Source organism: Octodon degus, unplaced genomic scaffold (genome assembly GCF_000260255.1).
Source record: "Octodon degus isolate 3935 unplaced genomic scaffold, OctDeg1.0 scaffold00042, whole genome shotgun sequence".
Taxonomy (NCBI): domain Eukaryota; kingdom Metazoa; phylum Chordata; class Mammalia; order Rodentia; family Octodontidae; genus Octodon; species Octodon degus.
Genome location: NW_004524618.1, coordinates 676722 through 697104, shown reverse-complemented (window position 1 = coordinate 697104; position 20383 = coordinate 676722). Strand labels below are relative to the sequence as shown.

Here is a 20383-nt window from a genome sequence, read left to right as displayed (position 1 = left end):
GGACGAGGGCACAGCAGGAGGGCAACGTATGCAGAGTAGATGATAATATGCAGAGTCTTCATCTGCCAGAGAAGTGGCTCACAGCAGAGGGAAGAGCTGATCAAGCAGGGCACCGGTGCATAGACCACCGACCCACACCTCTGCCAGCCAGGCATCTCACGGGAGAGCGTGTCAGGGAGAGGTGGGAAGTGAAGGCCTTCCAAGGCCCTGGCTTCCTTAGGTGCCCACAGCTCAAGGCGGTCCCCCCACCCCCATTCAAGAGGAAAGTTACAGATGGGAGCCACCTGGGGGACAAAAAACACTGCAACAAAGGTAATAGAAAAAATATTTTTCATGAAAACTGGAAGTCTCTAAAGAAACCCTACCTCTGGCTCCCTGAGGCAGCACACAATGGAACCAGTGTCCAGGGACAGGGCTGTAGCCCTTGCTATGGCTCTGTAGCTGAGCATCCACTAGGAGGCTGCTTCCACCTGAGGCCTGAGGTTGCAGGGTGCAGCACTCAGGGTCAGGTTCTAGCAGGTGCCACTTTATGCCTTGGCTCTGCAGTGGGCTGCAGAGGTGCTCAATATCCACATCACCCTTTGGGTAAAGAAGCCTAAAGGCTGGAGTCAGAGCCAGAAGTCAGTTTGTTCCACTCCAGGTCCAGGTCCAGTTCACTGCCTCCCAGGCCAGGGTGTGGGCCTTTCCTACTTCAGACACCCACACGACCTTGACCTTCCCCTTCCAGCGCCTGAGGCCCGACCCATCCCCTCTGCTCAGACATCCTTTTAGTCTAAAGTAGCCCATGAATGTTCTGTCACATTGCTATTTTGCTTATACCTTTTACACTGTTTTCTGTTTATCCTTTCACTGCTTGGCTCTTCTACCACAATGCGGATCCTATGAAAACAGAGACCTTATATATCTCTTCAGTACTGCATACACAGGACCTTGAACAAAGCCTGTCACATCCTAAGTACTCAAATAGCCGCTAAGCTGATTTTTCTATGCAGCCTGCCACAGACTGAGGAGCCAGTTTAGCATGACAACACAGATGTCTTAGCAGAGGGTCCATGCTCCACTCTCCCATGAAGTGCATTTCAGTGATCAGGACTGCCTTTACTCTGTGGGCTTAGAGCTGCTTGACTGGCACGGGATGGGGTCACAGCCTGAGCAGGCCTCAGAGTTCTGGGGCACAGCCCCTTTTTTGCCAGAAGAGGGCTTTTTGACCACTAGTCCACTGTCATCCTTGATCTTCTTGAGCCGGGTCTTGCTCTTTGGTGGGGTGGAGAAGGTGAGGGAGTTCTTATTGAACTCAAGTGGGAAGACACCCACATCTCCATCAAACCGGTTCTTGGACACCTGCAGATACCGTTTCCCTGGCCCAGTTACCAATTTCCTGTCCTGCAGGATCAGGACGTTGTCTGCTTCTTGGCTTGCCTAGGGGTGAGGGACACAGGGAGAGGGCACGAATAAGAAGAGATGAGCAAAGCAGGAAGGAAGGCTGATAGTCAAGACTGGGTAGAGGGGAAGTGAAGCTCTCTAGACACTGGCCACCATGCTGGGCCACTCAAGACTCCCAGCTCCCTGACATGGACCAGTGTCCCTGACCCAGACTTCACCCATGCTGCTCCCTCACCTCTGCAGTGGGTCACCCTCCTCAGACCAGCCTCATCTAGTCTAGGTTTTGCTCTCAGTGTCACACTTCATCAGAGACCGTTCTTGATGTCCTAAAGCAGGCACTACCGCTTCTTTACTTCTGCACTGTAGCACATAATTTCCCTGTGCTCAGCCTCTGCCTGGCATACCACTGGCACCCAGTGTACCACTGCAAGCTTTAGGACTGGGTGGCCCTGCTGCCCAGAAGGCCATCCGTTTACTGACAAACCTCAGGCCAACCCCTGGGAATACTTCTTGTGGGAAGTTGCTCCAGGTGGCCCAGGCTAACTCAGCTTTCTTTTTGCTGCCCAAATTCTTACGCTGCCTATCACAGCCTGCATCACAGTGAGATGCAATCACTGTGCTTTCCTCACTAGAGTATATGCGCTCTTAGAAGGCAAAGAACCAGCTATTACCAGCGCCTTTGTATTCCCAGTGTGTGTATTTCCCATGCAATGGTCAAGGCACTGCCTCCGGAGAGTCAAGAAGATCTAAGGCCATCCCCTGTACTCTCCAAAGCTTGAGCTCTTTTAAAGCCCACTCACTTTAGCTGAGCCAAAAATGGATGCTGTCTGCAGTTCCTTGTCATCGTCCTCCTTCCGGGGGTGAATGACCAGTGTCACATGACAGTTATTGTCTGTTGCAAACTTCCGAAAGGCCCCAACAATGTAGTCTTGAGCTGCAATCCTGTCCCAGCCCAACAACATGAACAGGTTACCAGACACAGGACAAAAACATACACACATACCCATCTCCTCAGTCCACTCATATCTCCCCACATACCACCCTAATCTTACTCTATACCTTCCACCACCCCAGGACTCATTCTCAGGTGCCCCATCCACATTTCATGTGATCCTACTCCCATCTCTCAGAAAATAAGTATAATATGTATGCTTAGATGCTGTCTGAAAAGATACATAGGCTTGTTAGACAAGAGGATGTCACCTGTCTGTGGGCAGCTGCTCATGACCCATCATGAACTGCAAGTTGTCAATGACCACATGACAAACATCGTAGACGTACACAGCATGTTGCATTGTGTCTATCACAGACCTAGAAGGAAGAGGCAGTGAATCAGACACCACTAAGAGTTAACATCTTGAAAGCCCTGCTGCCACCTGCACCTACCCTTCCACGCAGAAAACCCTGAGTCTTCTAAGGAGGTCTGGAAGGCATTCCCCCTGCAGCTGGAAAGGGAACTTAATGCGCAGCGTGCTAGGGCTTGTCTGGGAGAGAAAAGCAGCTAGCCCGAGGATCTCACCTGATGCTCTGCTGCCCGTGGAAGGTCATGAAATAGAGGGGCAGGTCCTCAAAGCGGTCAGCCCACTCGTCATATTTGTCTAGTTGCTCCTCTAGCCTTCCCACAGCAAACTGGGTCAGCATGACCCGGGCCAGTCTCACATTGCTGATCTCAAAGCTCCCCCACAGCGTGTTCACCCCCTGGGTACACAAATCCAGGGCATACTCGCTGATAAATGTTGTCTTCCCACTGCCTGTGGGCCCTGCGAGAGGATGAACACAGCCCGAGGTGAGAAGCATGGTCCAACCCTTGAACCTAGACACTGATCAGAGCTTCAGAGTGGGGGCCATTTTCAGTGGCCTAAACCCACATGCTTTTGCCTGACTTTCTACCCTTGTATCACCTGTAAAGACTGTCAGCTCGCCTTTCCGGTGCCCCTTCAAAAGACGATTGAGGTCTGGGAAGCGGCTCCAGCGGATACCAGCAGCTTGCTCTACGTTTGACAGTTCTCCTAGTACCTCCTCCCGAAGCTGCCGAAAAGACACAATTGACTTGTGCCAGGCAGGCAGGGCAGTACGCAGAATACGAGACAGATTTAAGCCTCGGTTCAAGGCCTCCAGGGGACAGGGTTGATGGTCTCCAGGGCGCACCAAGAAGCATCGTTTTGGATTCAGTTTTCGGGCAAACAACTTGGCAGCTTCCCAAGAACGAAGGTCATCACCTAGCCATAATATAACACGGCGGAACTGTTCAAGGTATGGGAGCAAGGCAGGGGGTAAGGATAGCGTTCCCCGGGGCAGGGCAAGCGTGGGAAGCCCTGTGGCCTGGCTCAGGGCCAGACTGTCCAGCTCACGACTGGTCAAGACCACCTCAACATCGCGCCGGCTGATCAGTGATAATCCGAATAGGTTGTGGTAGGCACCCAGGCGGGGAATGGTGGTCTCCGTGTAGTGCACTCCATCCCCCTGACCCTCAGCTCCTAACAGCTTCAGGCCTCGCAATCCTAAGCCCTGAGAGGAGAACCAAGGGAAGACCAGGCTGCGAGCAGGCCGCAGATACTGTACGCTGAAACGCTTCAGAGTGTCATCTGTCACTCTGGTAATGCTGAACATCACTCGCGCCAGTTGGGCCTCCTGTGCATCAGGCAGCTCCCAGAGAGGTATTGCTCGGTTCCAAATCCTCCGGACCTCCTCACTGTTGGCAGTTTCGGATGGCTCGCTAAGCAGGACCCCCTCTTTCACTCCATCCCCTCGCCCCTCCACACTGGCCTGAAAGTCTTCCCAACTCCCCTCCGCCAGGCTGGTCATGCAAAGAAAGTGGCCTGTGGTCTTGTCGATGAACAGGCTGAAGGAAGAGGTAGCTCCAGTTGGATCCTTGACCTGTGAGGACTCCACAAAGGGGCTCGGGACGCGAAGGCAGCTGTGGCCATCCTGGAAGGGGATCCCACGTGTCCGCAAATACTGGCGAATTTCGGTTGTAGTTACAGGCAACACCGACACCTCCAAGGCCGGGAGAACCTCCTTCCGGTACCGTCTTCGAGGAGGGCCTGGGGCTAAGCTTCGAGGCAGACCCCTGCGGCCCATCCACTCGCCGCGCAGGGGCAGCAAGAAGCGGAGGGGGCACCCACCTCGGAGAAGGACCCACATCGCTAGTGGAGTAGGAAGTCACCTCGTCTGATTTGGGTGCTTTACAAGGCCAGACTCTAAAGATCCTCCACACAGCTCAAACCTCTACTTGCCGATCCGCCCCGCCATCCCCAGCCCCCGCACCCTCCTCACAGCCCTCTCCCGCAGCCCGGCGAGGGCACCCTTCGCGGCTCCGCCGCCTCCCCGGAGCCCTCCCGCCATGGGCCCGGGAGCCCCGGAGCTGCTCTGGGCCGACGTCTCCACGCCACACCAACCCTTGGGCGCGCAACGTGGGCCCCGCCCGCCTCCCCCGCGCTGTAGCCCCGGAAGCAAAACTCTCCCGGCGCCGCGACCTCCGGAAGCGGAAGCCGGACTCAGCCCCGCCCCCTGCCGCCGCTCTCGGGCGGCCGCCGCCATGACTGCGCGCGGCACCGCGAGCCGCTTCCTGGCCAGCGTCCTGCACAACGGGCTGGGGCGGTACGTGCAGCAGCTGCAGCGTCTCAGCTTCAGTCTCAGCCGCGATGGGCCCTCGTCGCGCGGCGCCAGGTGAGCCCGAGAACACGCTGGGGTGCGCGCACGGGGCGCCTATCCCGGCCGAGGGCGCCCGGGCCGGGCTCACCGAGTCCTCCCTTCCGGGCCCCTCAGGGAGTTCGTGGAACGCGAGGTGATCGACTTCGCCCGTCGCAACCCAGGGGTTGTCGTCTACGTGAACCCCCGACCGTGCTGCGTGCCCGGAGTAGTGGCCGAGTACCGTGAGTGGGGCCGGGGCTGGGCGAGGCGCGCTGGCCCCCGCGGGGACCCCCGCTGAGCGGCTTCTGCTGTCTGCGCCTCCCTTCTTCCAGTCAATGGGGCCGTGCGCGAGGAGAGCATCCACTGCAAGTCGGCGGAAGAGATCGCCGCGCTGGTTCAGAAGCTGGCGGGCCAGTCAGGCCTGGACGTGGTCCGCATCCGAAAGCCCTTCCACACCGACAACCCCAGCATCCAGGGCCAGTGGCACCCGTTCACCAACAAACCCGCGCCGTTCCGCGGGCTGCGCCCCCGAGAGCCCCGGAGCCCTGCCCCAGGCGGGGGCGAGCGCGGCGAAGAATCGCGCCACCTACGCTAACCCAGGCCGGCCTGTCGCCCAGCAGAGGTGTACCTCCCTCTTTGGCATTCCAAGCCCAAGCAGATAAAGAGATCTCTCCCTTGCCCCAGCGCTGGCTTAATGCCGAAGGCCTTGCTTGGGGTGAGGCGCTGCCTGTTGGATTAAAGCGTCAAACGCTGAGAGCTATGACTTTTTTGTTCCCTAATTCAAATTAGTGGGCATCTCTGAAACCGGAGATGAGTCTTGAAATGCTACACAAGGCCCTTGTTTTCTAGAATCTAAATAGAAGCCGCACGAGTTGCCTCAAATCTGTAATTGCAGTACTTGCAAAGCTGAGGCAGGAGTATTGTGAATTTGAGGCCGCCCTGAACTACATAGATGTCTCAAAAAAAAAAAAAAAAAAATCCATGGACTGGGGAGATGGCTCAGTGGAATAAGCGCTTCCCTGGCAGGCGCAAGGGCCTGAGTTCAATCCCTGGTTCCGCAAAAAAAAAAAATCCAGATTGATAATGCTGATTTCAAAACATGGCGGTGGGGCAGCGGGTTGTCTGGAGGCTGGCTCCTCAAGGTCCCTCACACTGTACTGCCACAGCCATTGAGCTAGCGAGAGATCTGCTGTGACCTGGTGTATGTGAGACGCTTGTTATGTGTGTGAATGTGTACAGATTAAAAAACTGATATCATTAAACTTATGCAAGTTTAGCTGGGTGTGGTGGAGTATGTCTGTAATCTTAGCACTTGGGAGGTGGAACAGAAATCTCTTAAAAATGCTGAAAAAGGGGCTGGGGATTTGGCTCAGTGATAGAATGCTTGCCTAGCAAGCTGGAAGCCCCGGGTTTGGTCCTCAACACCAAAAACAAAAAACTCCCCTAAAAAAAAAAATCCAACCAAAAAAATACAGTAAAATAAAAAAAGATCAAAACCAAAAAAGGTTAAGAAAAAAAAGTTACACATTGGGGCCAGGGAGATGGCTCAGTGGAATAAGCACTTACCTGGCAAGCTCAAGGGCCTGAGTTTGATCCCCGGTTCCACCAAAAAAAAAAAAAAAAATTACACAAGTGTACACATGAGGTTTCTCAACTGTATGAATACCTTAAGCATGAGCCCCATTTTTCATTATTGTAAAACCAGAAGCAGCATGACTATTGTAGGCCTGCCTGACTCCAAGGGAGAGATTCTCTGGCAGGTGGCTGCCGCATCCGATCTCCTGAGACCCTGCTTTGTGTGGAAACATCTATATCTCCCTTTGCACCGAAGGGTGGGAAGGGGTGGTAACTACAAAGAGAAGGAGGGCTGATGGGGATCCTCTAGGCTTGGTTTTTAAAAGGCAGGGAGCCAGGCCTGGTGGCACACACACACCTGTAGCCCAGTTCTTCGGGAGGCTGGGCAGCACAGGGAGAATCCATCCCAAAGCAGAAACAGGAAGAGGACCGGGATGCAAAATATGTAGAAACCCTTGTGTGAATAAGGTTTTTTGTTTGTTTTTTTGTGTGTGTGTATTTAGAGGTGGTCTCACCACATAGTTCAGGCTGGCTTTGAATTCATTATGGCGCCCAGGCTGGCCTGACTTGTGGCAGTCCTCCTGCCTCAGCCTCCAGAATGCTGGGGTCATGGGCGCACTGTCATGCTCAGCCTTTGTGTGAACTCTTGAACTGAAATTTTTTGTTACGCCTTCATCACAGTGAGTGATTAACCTGCACCTTCGTGAGAGGGGCTGTGTGTCAGTGAGCATGGCCTGGACGCAAGTGTGGTTGCCAGTGTGCTCTGTAAGTTTCATGGAGGTGAATGCCAACTAGGTGCGGAAGTCCCTGCTCCCAGCGACCAAGGGAGGCCGTTTAGACGAAATGGACTACACAGCTCTGGGGAAAGGGTGTTTATTAACCAACTTCAGTCAGGAGCTGAGCCCAGGCTCCCCTCTGTCACATGCCTGTCCCACCCACCCGGGGCTGAGTGAGGGCATTCCTAAGGAAGAGCATTCATTCGTTCTCACAATAAATACATTCATTGTGGGTGGAGGCGGGAGAGGTTGGGTGAAGGGCAGTAAAAACTCGTGGGATTCCACGTTCGCAGCTACAAAAATAACAGTCATCCTCACCCAAAGGCAATGAGGGAGCTCAGTCTAGCGTGATTGTCCCAGGTGGGCCTGGGGCTTCAGCGGCCCTGGACCTTGGAAGTGGCCCGGTGAGTAGGACAGGAGTGGGAGCCACGCATCCAAACTCCCAGCCTCTGCCCTTTGCATAGTTCCAAGAACGGGCGTTGTGTGCCAGGTGAGACAGTTCTTTCCCCTGCTCTGGTCTAGGGGCAGCAATGCTTGGTCCCTGGGAAGGCTGGCTCATTGAGTGCAGTGTGGTCACCCGTCCAGGGCAGGCTCTCCAAGGACAGCTAATGGGAGGGGGAGTCTCCCTTTGAAATGTCCATGGACCTAACCCAACCGACAGTCCGGCAGCAAGGGGAGGCTCAGAGGTGCACAGGGTGGAAATGTTAGCACATGTACCACAGATGCATGGGAAGGAACATGCCCAGAGGTCTTTTTGTCACTCTTCTGTGGGACCGAGGGGGATGGGTAAGCCGACTCACAAAGACTGCACAAGAAGGAAGAAGAGGGGAATGACTACCTTACCTCCTAGGCTGGCCTGTTCCCAAGCTTTTGCCAATGGGGTCACATGGGACAGGGACCGTAAGAGCACTAGATGGGGATGTGACAACCAGGAGGGTGAAATAAGAATGGCGAGGAAGAAGAGGGGAGTGGGCTGTACAGCCCCACTGACACGTTCTGCCCTGTGCGTGTGTGAATGTATGCAGGGCTTAATGGTCGGCAGGGCTTGTGTGCGGCTTCAGGAGCATCCAGCACACAGTATGCAGAAGGTGGCGACACTGAGGCTGTCGCCCTGCAGAGCCCTGCCTGGGAGGAAGAGGAAAGGCTGGGCAGACACGAGGACAGGACACAGGCCTCCAAAGTGTTAGGGACGTAGGAACTGACTGGGTCTGCAGGGAGCACCTACCTCAGGAGCATCATGGGCCTGGCTGCTCCTACGTGGGTCTTGGAGGCTGAGGAAGGGGCTCTGGCTGGGCCTAACGGGTAACCCTATGGAGACAACAGAGTTGGGAGGAGGTGCAGAGGGCGGCCATGCCAGGGAGGCCAGACTCAGACGGCGCTCTCATCTAACTGCTCCACCAGCTGTGTGTGCTTCCTCTTCTCCAGGATGCGGCTGAGCTCCTCTGCAAAGGAGCAGGGCCCCGTCGGCACTCCGTCGCCGCTCTGCCTCAGGAGCACGTAGCTGCTGCCGTTCATCCTTCGGAGCCGGCTGGGCAGTGCCACCAGCCCGTTAGTCAGCTCGGCCGGTGGGGGCGGAGGTGGTGGGGGCGGAGGGGCTGGGGCGCCTTCTCCAGGGATGATCTGGAGGCAGCTTCCCTCCAGGCCTCCGGCCCCCTCTCCTTCATCACCTTCATCTTCCTCTCCAGGACACTGGCCTGAGACTGTCTGCAGCTGCACAGCTGAGCCCCCAGCCCGGCCAGCCCGGCCCAGTGAGTATTTACGGCGGTGGCCCCGTCCACCTCTGCGCAGGCAAGCCACATACAGGAGGGAGAAGGCCAGGATGAGGCAGAGGCCACCGAGGGCCGCGATGGCAAGCACGTAGAGCAGCTTCACGTCGGGGGCCAGGCGGGCCTCTTTTGTGGCAGGGGCTTGTGGAGCTGGGGCAGGAGTGGCTGGCCGGACAGTGAGGCTATAGGAGGCCAGCAGGGTTCGCAAACCATTCTCCTCAGCAAAGCAGCCATAGCTGCCACTGTGCTCAGGCTGTGTGTCTGTCACTAGCAGCCCATCGACACCCACACGGTAGCCATCCTGCCCGTCACTCAGGCTCCTGCTGCCATTGAGTAGCCACAATGCCCGGGCCAGGTTGGATGGCTGGTCACAGGGCAGGAGGACATTGTCACCCTGGAGCACAGAGCGGGTCTTCAGGGTTGGTAGTGGCCCTGGAGGGGAGGGTGAAGAGCTCAAGACCTGCCCACCTCAGGGAGGGCGCCAGAAATCAAGCCACACCATTTATTGCCAAATGTCTAGCACTCTGCATAAGCTGTGCATCAGGGCAGCTGACCGAGTCCAGACACGTGTGCTCCCTTGTGAGGGAATGCCACTGGCTCTTGGGAAGCCTACTTCTCTTTTCTCCGTGCTCCCAGCCTCTCCTGTGATCTCAGGCCTTGCCACCTGCCAAGGACACCTGGTCTGCCTCCCACACAGACCTCTCAGCTCCTCCAGGAGAAGGCTTCCGGGCACTTCCCTTGGTCCTGTCCTCGTGCCTGCTCCCAAACTGCACCAGGCCCTGTGCATTGCCCAGGTCAGGACGGTCTGCCTTGCCTTTTTCCTCCCCTGCAGCTCCCCTGCTTGGGTGCCATCATCCTATGTGTGCCCTCTGCCTGTGTGGCTGACCCACGACAGTACAGCACAGTGGCCGAAAGCACAAATGAGTCAGACCACTGGGGTCCAGCTGGAATTGACCCCGCTGTGCAGTAGCTGGGCAGCGTGGAGTACACTGATGCTCCCCTCCTGGGGCTACAGCGCGCACCTCGCTCATGGGTGCCGAGAGCATAAATGCATGCAGATGCACCTAAGTGCTCAGCTTGGCGCCTGGCACAGTAGAGGTACTCAGTACTGGCAGCTAGGATTGCTAACTTTCATTCTCCCTTTGAGTATTAGTGCACCCACTTGGTCTTCCTCAGGAAATGCCTGTTCTCCCTCTGAACCTTGTCAGGAAGGTAATTCTCAACACACACCTACTTGGCTCCAAGTTCTAGAAGTGACAAGACACTTGACTTTTGGGGGTCAGTGCTCTGGAAACTGAACCCAGGCTGCAACCCCGCATATGGCAGGCAGGTAATCCATTCCCTGCACAAGGCCTGTTGTGATCCTCAGCACAACATGGCCCATCTTGAATCTGCTTTCTTGCTGATAGTTTGGGCAGTGACTTTCTACCGAGCTCTTCCTGTACAAAACCCCGTCTTGGACCAGGCTCTCTAAGAACACACAGGTACAGCCACCGACACAACGTGGCCCTGTGGTTGACAGTGAGTAGCTGCAAGAGGACAGGTCCCCAGACATCCATGACTGTCACATACCTGTACGGCTGCTGCCTTCACAGCCTCGATTTCCCCTCTCTATGTCCTGTATCAGTGATGTTCTGGGGACAGGAGATTAGGATTCATGAGCAAGAGGAAACAGGCTCAGCTTCCCAGTCAAAGGGTGGGTAGGGTTGTGACAGTAATCAGCCCCCTGGGTTCTCTACAGCAAGCCTACCCGCCCTGCTCCCTCATGCTACCCTGGGACCTGTTTGCTGTGGTGGTGGTGGTTGCCACGCAGGAATGGTTGCTGGGGTTCCAGCTGCAGTAGGGGTCACGGGCTAGGATGCAGTCATAGCAGGACTGGTAGCGGAAGCAGGTGGACAATGGTAGCTGGATGACTCCGCTAGGGGTGCCCACATACAGGCTGTGCTGGGAGCCGAGAGGACAAGTGGTTGGCTGTGGGCCTTACTCCCATTCGCAGATGCAGAGCCTGGCCAGCCTCTGACCCCTTCCCCGTCCAGCAAGCACACACCGAGGGGTGGAAAGCAGGCCTACCTGCCTCGGGGAGATGACGAGATTGTCCACTGACTGGGGCTCCCTGAATACTTGCGTCTCCTCAATAATGTGCACGCCGGGGCCCAGGACCACAGCCTTGTGGATCCAGCCATCAGCTGGCATAGAAAGGACAGAGGTTAGACTCCAGCACTGGGATCTACGCTCAGCACTTTGTAAGAGGCCTAGTGGGACAGCTTGGGAATCGTGATGCCAGCAACAGGGCTTCAGGAACTCTAGGTAGTCACGCTAGGAGTAACGGGGTTCAGGAGCATTCGTGATCAAGCCAGGGGATCAGGGATTCAGGTCGGAAGCACCTGTGCCCAGAAAGAGCAGATCATAGGTGAGCCCAGCAGGAGTGGAAACTGGTATCGCGGTGAGGTGTGTGTAGCGCACATTGCGCTTAAGCAGCAGGGGCCGTCCACGTGTGGGCACCACAGGCCGCGCCATCAGTGGATGCAGCTTCACGAAGTCCAGCACCAGGGACGGCAAGTCTTGGGATGAGTTGAAGCCCCGGCTGCGCAGCGGATCTGTGATGCACTGGGTGGAGGTAGTTTGAGCCTGGTCAGTTGCCTTGCTCTCCTGGACCCCAGGCCCTGTCTGCTGAGCACTGGCCCCAGGCCAGGAAACTCACCGAGCCAGGACGGGGCTCGGGGACTCCGCCCTCGTAGCGGCCCCAGCGGCGGGCACCATCCTGGTATTCCATGTAGGGTCCTGAGAAGACAGCCTGCACCTCAGCCAGGTCAAAGCGGCAGATGGCTGAGGCCTCCAGGGTCTTCCTGGGAATGAGACGCAGGAAGGGGCTGAGTTGCGAGTGGACCTGCTCCAACCCGAGCTCAGCGTAGAACCTTTGTTACCTTGGTGGTCAGCCACTACCGCAGGCTCCCAGGGCCACTTCTTTGGGCTGGCGGCCTTCCTCCTAGGCTGTCTGGATGTGCCTGACACTCTCACTCTGAACCCGACCCTCCCCATGATCAGTCCTCTTGGGTTGTCCCTGGCCTCAGCTGCAATGCCCATGTGGGCCCCAGTTCCCACCCTCCTGCTGCTCCTGTGCTCACCACTGTGTGGTCAGTGAGAAGGCCGCATAGAAGCGGGTGTGGGCCGCACGCTCAGCATCCAGACTGCAGACCCCACGCAGCTTCTCATACTGGGGGATGTGGCAGATGAGGCGCGCCTTCAGGAAGGACGTCCACTTCTTCTGCAGGATCTTCTTCCCTCCCAGATCCCCCTGTGGGGTTAAAGCAAGGTCAGGGGTCAGAAGCCAGGGTCAGGAGCCCAGTCTACCCTGTGGCCCAGCCTCAGCCCTGTCCACCTTGCAAACACGGGCCACACGGGCCACTCGGTGACTGCTCCGGCTTGGGCTGAAGCTGCTGGAGCCCTCCTCGGCAGCAGCACGCTCCGTGAAGAAGTAATAAACCTTGTCATCGTCGCCCACCACACTGGCCTCACTCTCTCGCACCAGCACGGAGAAGACAAACTCAGCATCTGTGGGTTTGAGGTGTTCAGAGGCTTCTTAGACATGTTGGGGACCTTGGCCTGGCCGATTCCCTCCCTGGACCACACAGGAGTGGAGCGGCAGGGCTCACCCGGGGACTTGGGGATGGGACGATCAGCTGTCTAAGCAGGGACGAGCAAGGAGCAGCCCCTCCGTCCTCCCACGTTCCTAACCATTGAGCCAGTGCACAGGTGCTTCCTCGGTTCTTAGTGCATGTGGGTGGCGGCTCCGGCGGATGTCAGGAATGCTCCGGAATTCATACCGTGTGGCTGTGTAGAGGCCCCCATCTAGGGAACAGACAGGCCAGCCCGACAGACACGTCACACACACTGGGCACACAGGTGGCAAGCGTGACAAGACATGCATCCCGCAGCACCAACGCTCACCAATGACGAGGCCTGTGAAGCCCCGGGCTGGGTCATAAGGGCACTTCTCCTTCCCCTCCTCGAAGCTGCTCGGCAAGGTGAAGGCCTCAGCATCCTGGAGGGATGGGCCGCAGTAAGGTCCTGAGGCCAGGCAGGGCTGCAGCCCAACCCAAGCCAGACCGTCTGGTCTGGGTTAACAGTCACACCGGGCTGGGCACACTCACAATGGCAGCGCACAGGGGCTGGAAGGCATGGGTCCCACATGCGTAGAGGTGAGTGGCATTGAGCCGCTGCAGAAAGCGCACATGGTTGAAGCACTCAGTCTGCAGGACAAGGTGCAGGGACATGTGAGCCTCTGCCCGGCTGGGGCCCTCCTCCGCTGGCCTACTTTCTGTGTTCTTTCTTCTTTTCTTTCCATTTGTCAGTCTTCTGTAGTAGGAACTAAATCCAAGGCCTTCACACCAAGTTACATCCTCAAACCCTTTTTACTCTCTTTTTTAAAATTTGAGGGCTGGGGAAATAGCCCAGCAGTCTAAGGGCCTGCCTGGCAAGTGCACAGACCTAAGGTTGATCCCTGGTACCACATGCTGTGCTGGCCCCAAAACTGGTGGTGCACGCCTGTAATTCCAGTGCTGGGGAGGCTGAGACAGGAGGGTCACTACAAGTCTGAGCTGTGTCCTGAGACCCTCTACCAAAATAAATAAATAATTTTTTTTTTAAATTGCGACAGGGTCTTGCTAAGTTGCCTAGCCCCCTTGAGTGTGGCATGCCCCTGCTTCAGCCTCTCAGAGTGCTAAGATCACGGGAGCATGGCAGCAGGCCTGACTGAGTCTGACTTTGTATTCTGGCTCTCGCCTCCACTCCCAGGACAAAGCAGTCCTTTCCGAGATGCTCATGGGCTTCTTGCTGCCTACAACCGTGCTGTTCCCTGGAACTCTCTGTGCTTGGCCTTCCGGTGGCGCAATGCTGACACTGCCCGCCAGCTTCTCCTGCAGGCCTGCTAGTCCTAGCCCAGCTGCTTCCAGGGCCCTACCCAGCTGGGGTGTGCTCTTGTCCTGAGCTCCTTCTTGGCAGTGTCCCCCATTCTGGAGCTCCCTCCCAACCCTTGGAGTGGCCCCAGGAGGCCTACCAGCCTCTGCCTCCATCCCAGGACCACATCCACTCTACCTCCTTGGGAAGACAGCTGCCTGCCTGCTCCCGGACTTCCCTGCCCACCCGAACCTGCTCCTCCAGTCCTCACCTCACTCCCAGCACCCTTTCCTCAGTTCTAGAAGCCAGGAGCCAGATCCTTCTCCCTTCCCACTCTGCACCCTCAGTCCTACTGCCTGATTTATTGTTTGTCCCAAACATGGGCAGGCTTGGTCTCCTCCATCTGCACCACTCCTCAGTCCAAATTATGCCATCTCATCTCCTCTGGACCAGTGCTGGGACCACCTGACCACCCTCCCAAGCCACCCAGTGAAAGAAGACATCCTCTTGTATAAAATTCAGAAAGCATGGCAGGGCACACTGCCAACAGCTCCAGTACCTGTCTCCTAGGGTCCTGCAGCCCCCACTCTACACAGCTCCTTTGGGTGGTGCCCACCCACCCACACACTCAGTGCCTCAGGCCCACTCTACAAAGCACACTGCACAGAAGTAAGCGAGGTCATTCACCCTGCTACATGAGCCCACATGCCTAGGCCTGTCTGAGCAGCCTGGGCCTTGCCTGCCTTGCTCGCCTGCTCACCCTTCAGGGCCTCCCTTGCTCCATGAGGGACCTCCTCCTGTGCTGCTCCTTCCACTGCTTCCTCACTGTGCAGCCCCTCGCTCTCGGTGTACTCAGGCCTCATACCTGGGGCCAGATAAATATTCCTATAGTGATCATTCCCTAAGATGTTTACATATTTATTTTTTTTTCAGTACCAGGGATTGAACTCAGGACCCTGTGTTTGCCAGGCAAGCGCTTATTCTATGGAGCTATCTCCCTGGTCCTATTTTGGGTATTTTGAGATAGGGTCTCACTAGCTTGTCTGGTTTGGTCTTGAACTCACAGTGATTCTCCTGCCTCAGCCTCCCAATTCCTGCACTACCACACCTGGCTTAAAATGTTTAAATTTAAAAGTGAAGTTGGAGCTAGGGATGTGGTGCTGCATGCCCATTATTGCAGCACAAAGGAAGCTGAGGCAGGTGGATTACCACAAATTCAAGACCAGCCTGGACTACATACCAAAACCCTGTCTCAAACAAAAAACAAAAAACAAAAAAAAAAAAAAAAAAAAAAAAAAAAAAAAAAAAAAAAAAAAACAAAACAAGAAAAGCATGGTGGTTAGGAGGAATTCTATGGTCAATAAGTTAGGAGGAGCTCTGTGGTGAGATAGGTTTGGAAGTTGCAGATGAACTGTCTTTGCTGGGGGTATGAAGGGTGCTGCTGTGCATTGTGGGATTGTGCAGGAAGTGCTTTCTAAGTGAACTTGACCTCTGAACCCTTCTCTTGATAATCAGTGTTCCTCAGAATGCACTTTTGGAGTATTCTCGGGAGCCTGTGTGGAGGTTCTAGCAGGGAGTGCAGCTACTCATGTACGCCTGAGCGAGGGACGACTGGTTCACGGAGGGCCAGGGAGGAAGGCCCCGCCCAGCCTGCAGAGCCCCTGAGCCAGCCCCTCCCATGCTCACCACCAGGGTGACAGATGTCACAGCCAGACGGCCTCACAGCCCCAGAGGTGTTCTTCAAAGCCTGGCTAACAGTGTGGCCTGGGAACCCCTGCCTGGCTTCAGCTGCAAGTTTGTCAGAGCCCTTCCCCGACAGCCCCCAGGTAGCACCTGCACCTGTGCCCTGAATCCTGAGCCCACTACAGTCGAGAGTCACAGAGCAGGATCACAGCCCTCAGGGCCAGTTCCACCTCCCTCCCTAAGCCATACTCACAGCAGCCTGTGGCAGGCTCTCTGGGGAGACCGCAGTACCCCAGCACCACCTGAAAGCCCCCTGAGACAGAATCTCCAGGCCCAGAGGCAGCTAGACATAAGCAGACACCCTCTTCTTTAGCCAGAAGAGGTTGATACTTCACTAATTTTTCTCCATGGATACTGGCTAGTCCTTTACCAAAGCCTCATTTTTCTCATCTGTAAAATGGGAAATACTATGACTTCATAAGTTCTTTTAGAACTAGGTGAAGAAAATAGGAAAGTCAGCACTAAATAGGTTATTAATTGTTACCATGACTGTCACCTGGGAGCTGGAGGGATTGGGAGCCACCACAACTGGATTAGCAGGCTGCGCCCAGGGCCACTTTGGCAGCACTCAGCATGTTTGCTATGGTTGTGCAACTGACTGACAGGGCTCTACCACCCCACCGTGGCATCCCCAGCTGAAAAGGGGGGAAAAGAAGGAGCTGGGGACAGGGCAGACCACATACCAGGTTGTTCTTCCCTTTCTGATGACATTTGCTTTGCATCTCTGGGGAGGCTTCCCAGTGGATCTAGGGATAAAGGGAACATACTGACCCCAATATCCATACTCACAGGACTGGGCAACAGGATTCCAGGGAGCCGGGTGGTGGGGGCAAGGGTACATTCCACAGGGAGGCAGAGAAGGACAGTGCTGTTGGGGCTGAGCAAGGCTGGCAGGGTTTCTGGGAAGCTGACATCCCAGTGAGCTGATGAGGCTGCAGCCCTGGTTTGGGGCTGACCTCTTTGTGAGCCCCGTCTCCTATGTCTTGGGCGCTGAGCGAGAACAGGGCACCTCGAGCTCCCACCAGCAGTCTCGCTGAGGCCTCCTCCAGGAGTAGTGTTGAGTAGTTCTGTGCTTGGGCCTGAAAGTACCGGGTCCCAGAGAGCTCTGGGGAAAGTGGAGCAGTGAGCTGGCTTTAGGACCGTCTCCAGCCCCCAGCCTTGGCTGTCACAGCCTCTGAGGGTCGAGGGTCTAACCTTCATAGGAGATGGTCATCCTTGGGGTAGCATCTAGCTCTAGGGACGGTCTCCGCAGGGAGGGCCCAGGGACTGCTGTGGCTGCAAGGACGCCGAGGAGGAGGGGCCAGAGCCTTCCCCACATTTTCCTGGGGAGGTCCAAACCAGCAAGACCCCCAAGGGAGCCAGACCAGAGGTGCAGGAGGGGACAAGTCACAGGGGTCAAAGTCCAGGACAGTCACGTGCAAGGTTAGGGGTCATGGGGCCAGGGCGGATCTGGGAATGGGGGGGACATGGAGCCACAGAGTTGTATGGCCATGGGATCTCAGCTCAGGGGCGGAGAGATGGGTCAGTCCCATGCTTCTCTGCATTACATGCCAGCTTCACGGTGAGTGAGAGTTGAGTCATGGAAGACTGTAGGTTCCCGATAGGGTCACCCTGCCCTCGACAGCAGGGCACATCCTGGCTTTCTGAGATCTGTTTTTTGAAGGAAGAAAAAAAAGAAAGCACTTTGATCTGCATGGGGGTGGAAGATAGATGGCATTAGCCAGATTTAGGGGCATCCACAGAACCCCTGCGCCAGGACCGACTGCACATCTCTGCTCCGATGGGGGCTGCAGTGGACTTCTCTTCCTGCTCCCAACTTGAACCACCCTAACAGCTCCCTCCTTCGGGTCAGGTCAGGAGTTTGGGTTCTCAGAGCCAACGCCTGCGCCTCCAACACCAGCCGCCCTGCCGCCTGCCCTCTGCAGGAAGGCCTGGGCAGAGGCATTTAATGGGCCTTTGTTAATCCTGTCCTGTTTTTCCTTTGTTTTTTCTTTTCCTTGGCCGGAGAGCTCCCTCTGGAATTTGTCTTTAATTAGACACTTCTCCAAGGCATTCTTCTCTGAGGGGGTGAACGTTTCTGCCCTGCCAGCGCTGCAGCCTTAGGCTGGGCATCCACACATGCCCCCACCTGCCAGCAGGAACCCAGGCATGGTGGGAGCCTGGCAGGGCCTTCCGGCGCCCCTTGCTGCACAGTCAAGTCCAGGCGGGAGGGGTGACACATGCATGAGGCCAGGGACTTGAGACCTAAGCACCCTGTAAGAGGTGACATGGGGATCCCTGAGCTCCAGACCACCTCTGGATTACATTTCTCGACTGACTGTTCCCTACCCTGAGCCTTTCTTAATCCAACCACTGGGGAGGAGGTGGGCTGGGAGATGACCTCCCCCGCCCTCTGTGGCAGGCGTCCTAAACTCTGAAGGGGCTTCTGAAGGCTTCCTGAGCTGGGCCCAGAGTGGCCAGACATACTCCATCTTATCAGACTATAGGTAGGGTCAGAGGGTGCCACTGGTCTCTCCTGTCCCTTCCAGGTCAAATATTAACTACCTGGCCTTGAAAGGAGAAGAGGGACCAGGAGCCAGCCAGAGGAAAACAGGAACCTGGAGGGTTTATTCGAGAGATAAAGGTCAGTACTGTCATAGGAGGGCAGAGTGAACCTGAGAGGGGCAGAGGAGGGTCCCTGGGCACCGCAGAGTGGGCAGCAGTACCCTGATTTGGGGATTGGGCTAGTAGGAGGCTCCGGGCAAGCTGCTCGTGTCCCACTCCTCGCCGTGGGCCACACCTGTTTACCTCTGGGGCCTCCTATTTGCTTAGCAGGAGGGGGAGCCTTATGGCTGGGGGGACCAATCCCTGGGACGGGCAGGAGGAGCACACCCCAGATAAGAAAAGCCACTCAATGCGCAGGCACACTCACACAGGTGTACTCTGAGTCTTGTGAGCCAAGAGGCAGCTGAGGTACATGCACATGGATGTGCACACAACATGTTCATGAGGAGGGCTGTGAGCACAGGTATCCACAGGAGTCAGTCACACACCCACAAGGAGGTGCATGAGCAGGTATGTTCACAGAGGGGCACACATACTCACAGGGGTCCACATGCCCTTCCCTTCAGTGGGTCACAGCCCAGAGGTGACAAGCAGGATTATAAGGCACGTGCGGGTTTCTGTTAAAGGCAGCACACCCTTGCAGCAGGCTGGGCAGGCGGGCTCACAGAGGGATCAGGGATCAGGAATGTAGTATGTTCCGCGCTCTCAAACATGCAATTACACACAAGGCTCTACTTCTTTCTCTGGGCTTGGTGGCTGTCAGTGTCCACGGGAGTGAGACTCAGAGCAGAACCTGCCTCCCAGCTCGAACGCCACATGTGTGTATTCCCATGCACGCGCGCGGAGCTGGGGGAGGCTTCTGACCTGGGACACTGCAGGTCAAGGCTGTGCGGAGTGTGGTGACCCCAGGCGGGAGGGGCCCACAGCTCCAGCAAAGCCAAGCAGGAGTGGAATCTGACCTAGCGGCCCTCCACCCCTACCTGCTGCAGCTCTAGACGAGGGGACTGGGCTGGAGCTCTCGGCGCCCACTTCACCTGTTGGGAGGGCGGGGCAGAGTATGCCGCCCCCTTGGTGGCCAACCTAGTTCAAAGTCTGAGATCCACACCCAGCACTGCAAGAGCTCCACAGCTCCGGTGCCCCCCAGAGGAAGCCCCTTGCACTCTGTGATCCCCGGCTCATTAGACCCTAGGGTGAGAAAACTAGATCTCTAGCTAGAGCCTAAGAGGAAGGAGACCCCGACACGATCCGAGGAGGGTTCCCGCGTGGGGCCTCGACCTTCATCCCCGACGCCCCTGTCGGGCTCGGCGGGCCCTGCCCGGTGGTGTGGCGGTCTCCGCAGCTCGAGACCCCGCCCTCTGAGACCCCCTCCCACGGTTGGCCCGCGCCCTCCCTCTGCCTGCTATAACCTCGGACTCCCCTGCTGCAGCCGAGGACAGGCTCTCCTTCCATCCGGCCATATGCCGGAGACGTGACCCAGATCCAGGGGCGCACTGGCCTCGCGGGTCCCCGCCCCGCTCTGTCCCTGTCCGCGGTGGCCACTCTGCGCTGCGCGCGAACCGAGGCCTGGCCCGCGCCCCTCGCAAGCCTTCATGCGGGGCCGGGGTCTTGGCGATGAGGAAGGCCTGGCTTAGCGCGGCGGCGCAGCGGACGAGAAGGCCCGCCAGCACCGCCCCAGCACCCGGCCCCCGGCCCCGGGCCAACCCCGCCGGCCGCCCACCCTCGCTCCCGGCCTCGCTCACCTTAGCTTCGGGATTCGGGGCCATGGGGACCGCGCAGCGCGGCTCCGCGGCCGCACACGCCTGCTGCAGGAGGAAGGGGCCGGGCGGGGGCGGGGCCGGAGTCCGATGGGGCGGGGCTTTCCGCTGGGGCCCCACCTCGCGTGGAGGAGGCTGAGGTTTGAGGTGGGACTCCGCCCGGTGCGAAGCTCCTGTGCGCAGCAGCCAATTTGTCCTGCGAGGTTTCCCTCCCAGAGGGCCCTCGCTGGTCTCTATCCGGGACTGCGCCTTTTGCACTCTTGCCACCCTCTTTCGACCTAGGGGGTGGGAGTGGCGTGGGGGGCCAGCAGGT

General features: G+C 57.0%; 3 protein-coding genes across 5 annotated transcripts; 1 reads left to right on the top strand and 2 right to left on the bottom strand.

Moving 5' to 3' along the window:
- Window positions 1-319: 319 nt before the first annotated feature.
- On the bottom strand, window positions 320-4743 carry Twnk (twinkle mtDNA helicase). The gene is made up of 5 exons (XM_004631438.3): window positions 3285-4743; window positions 2903-3143; window positions 2587-2694; window positions 2184-2325; window positions 320-1419 (listed from the first exon to the last, which is right to left on the bottom strand). The coding sequence occupies exons 1-5, from the start codon at window positions 4525-4527 to the stop codon at window positions 1099-1101; spliced, it is 2055 nt and encodes a 684-aa protein (XP_004631495.2). The 5' UTR covers window positions 4528-4743; the 3' UTR covers window positions 320-1098.
- Window positions 4744-4883: 140 nt separating this feature from the next.
- Mrpl43 (mitochondrial ribosomal protein L43) lies at window positions 4884-5770 on the top strand. The gene is made up of 3 exons (XM_023715481.1): window positions 4884-5052; window positions 5152-5258; window positions 5349-5770. The coding sequence occupies exons 1-3, from the start codon at window positions 4922-4924 to the stop codon at window positions 5609-5611; spliced, it is 501 nt and encodes a 166-aa protein (XP_023571249.1). The 5' UTR covers window positions 4884-4921; the 3' UTR covers window positions 5612-5770.
- A 1687-nt stretch (window positions 5771-7457) lies between these two features.
- Window positions 7458-20137, bottom strand: Sema4g (semaphorin 4G). Of its 3 annotated transcripts, XR_002821165.1 has the most exons (16): window positions 20056-20137; window positions 16967-17422; window positions 16729-16877; window positions 16456-16518; window positions 13285-13383; window positions 13082-13175; window positions 12869-12982; window positions 12513-12685; window positions 12259-12428; window positions 11835-11979; window positions 11518-11740; window positions 11204-11319; window positions 10914-11077; window positions 10706-10767; window positions 8593-9565; window positions 7458-8172 (listed from the first exon to the last, which is right to left on the bottom strand). XR_002821165.1 is itself a non-coding variant. In XM_023715479.1 (15 exons), exons 2-15 carry the CDS (start codon window positions 17088-17090, stop codon window positions 8736-8738), a joined length of 2526 nt encoding a protein of 841 aa, XP_023571247.1. In that variant the 5' UTR covers window positions 17091-17422; window positions 20056-20137; the 3' UTR covers window positions 8501-8735. The 3 variants fall into 3 exon arrangements, 2 of the variants coding, with proteins under 2 accessions (XP_023571247.1, XP_023571248.1); XM_023715479.1 differs by lacking the exon at window positions 7458-8172 and having other exon boundaries at window positions 8501-9565; XM_023715480.1 differs by lacking the exon at window positions 7458-8172 and having other exon boundaries at window positions 8501-9565; window positions 13285-13350.
- Between the last annotated feature and the right edge of the window lie 246 nt (window positions 20138-20383).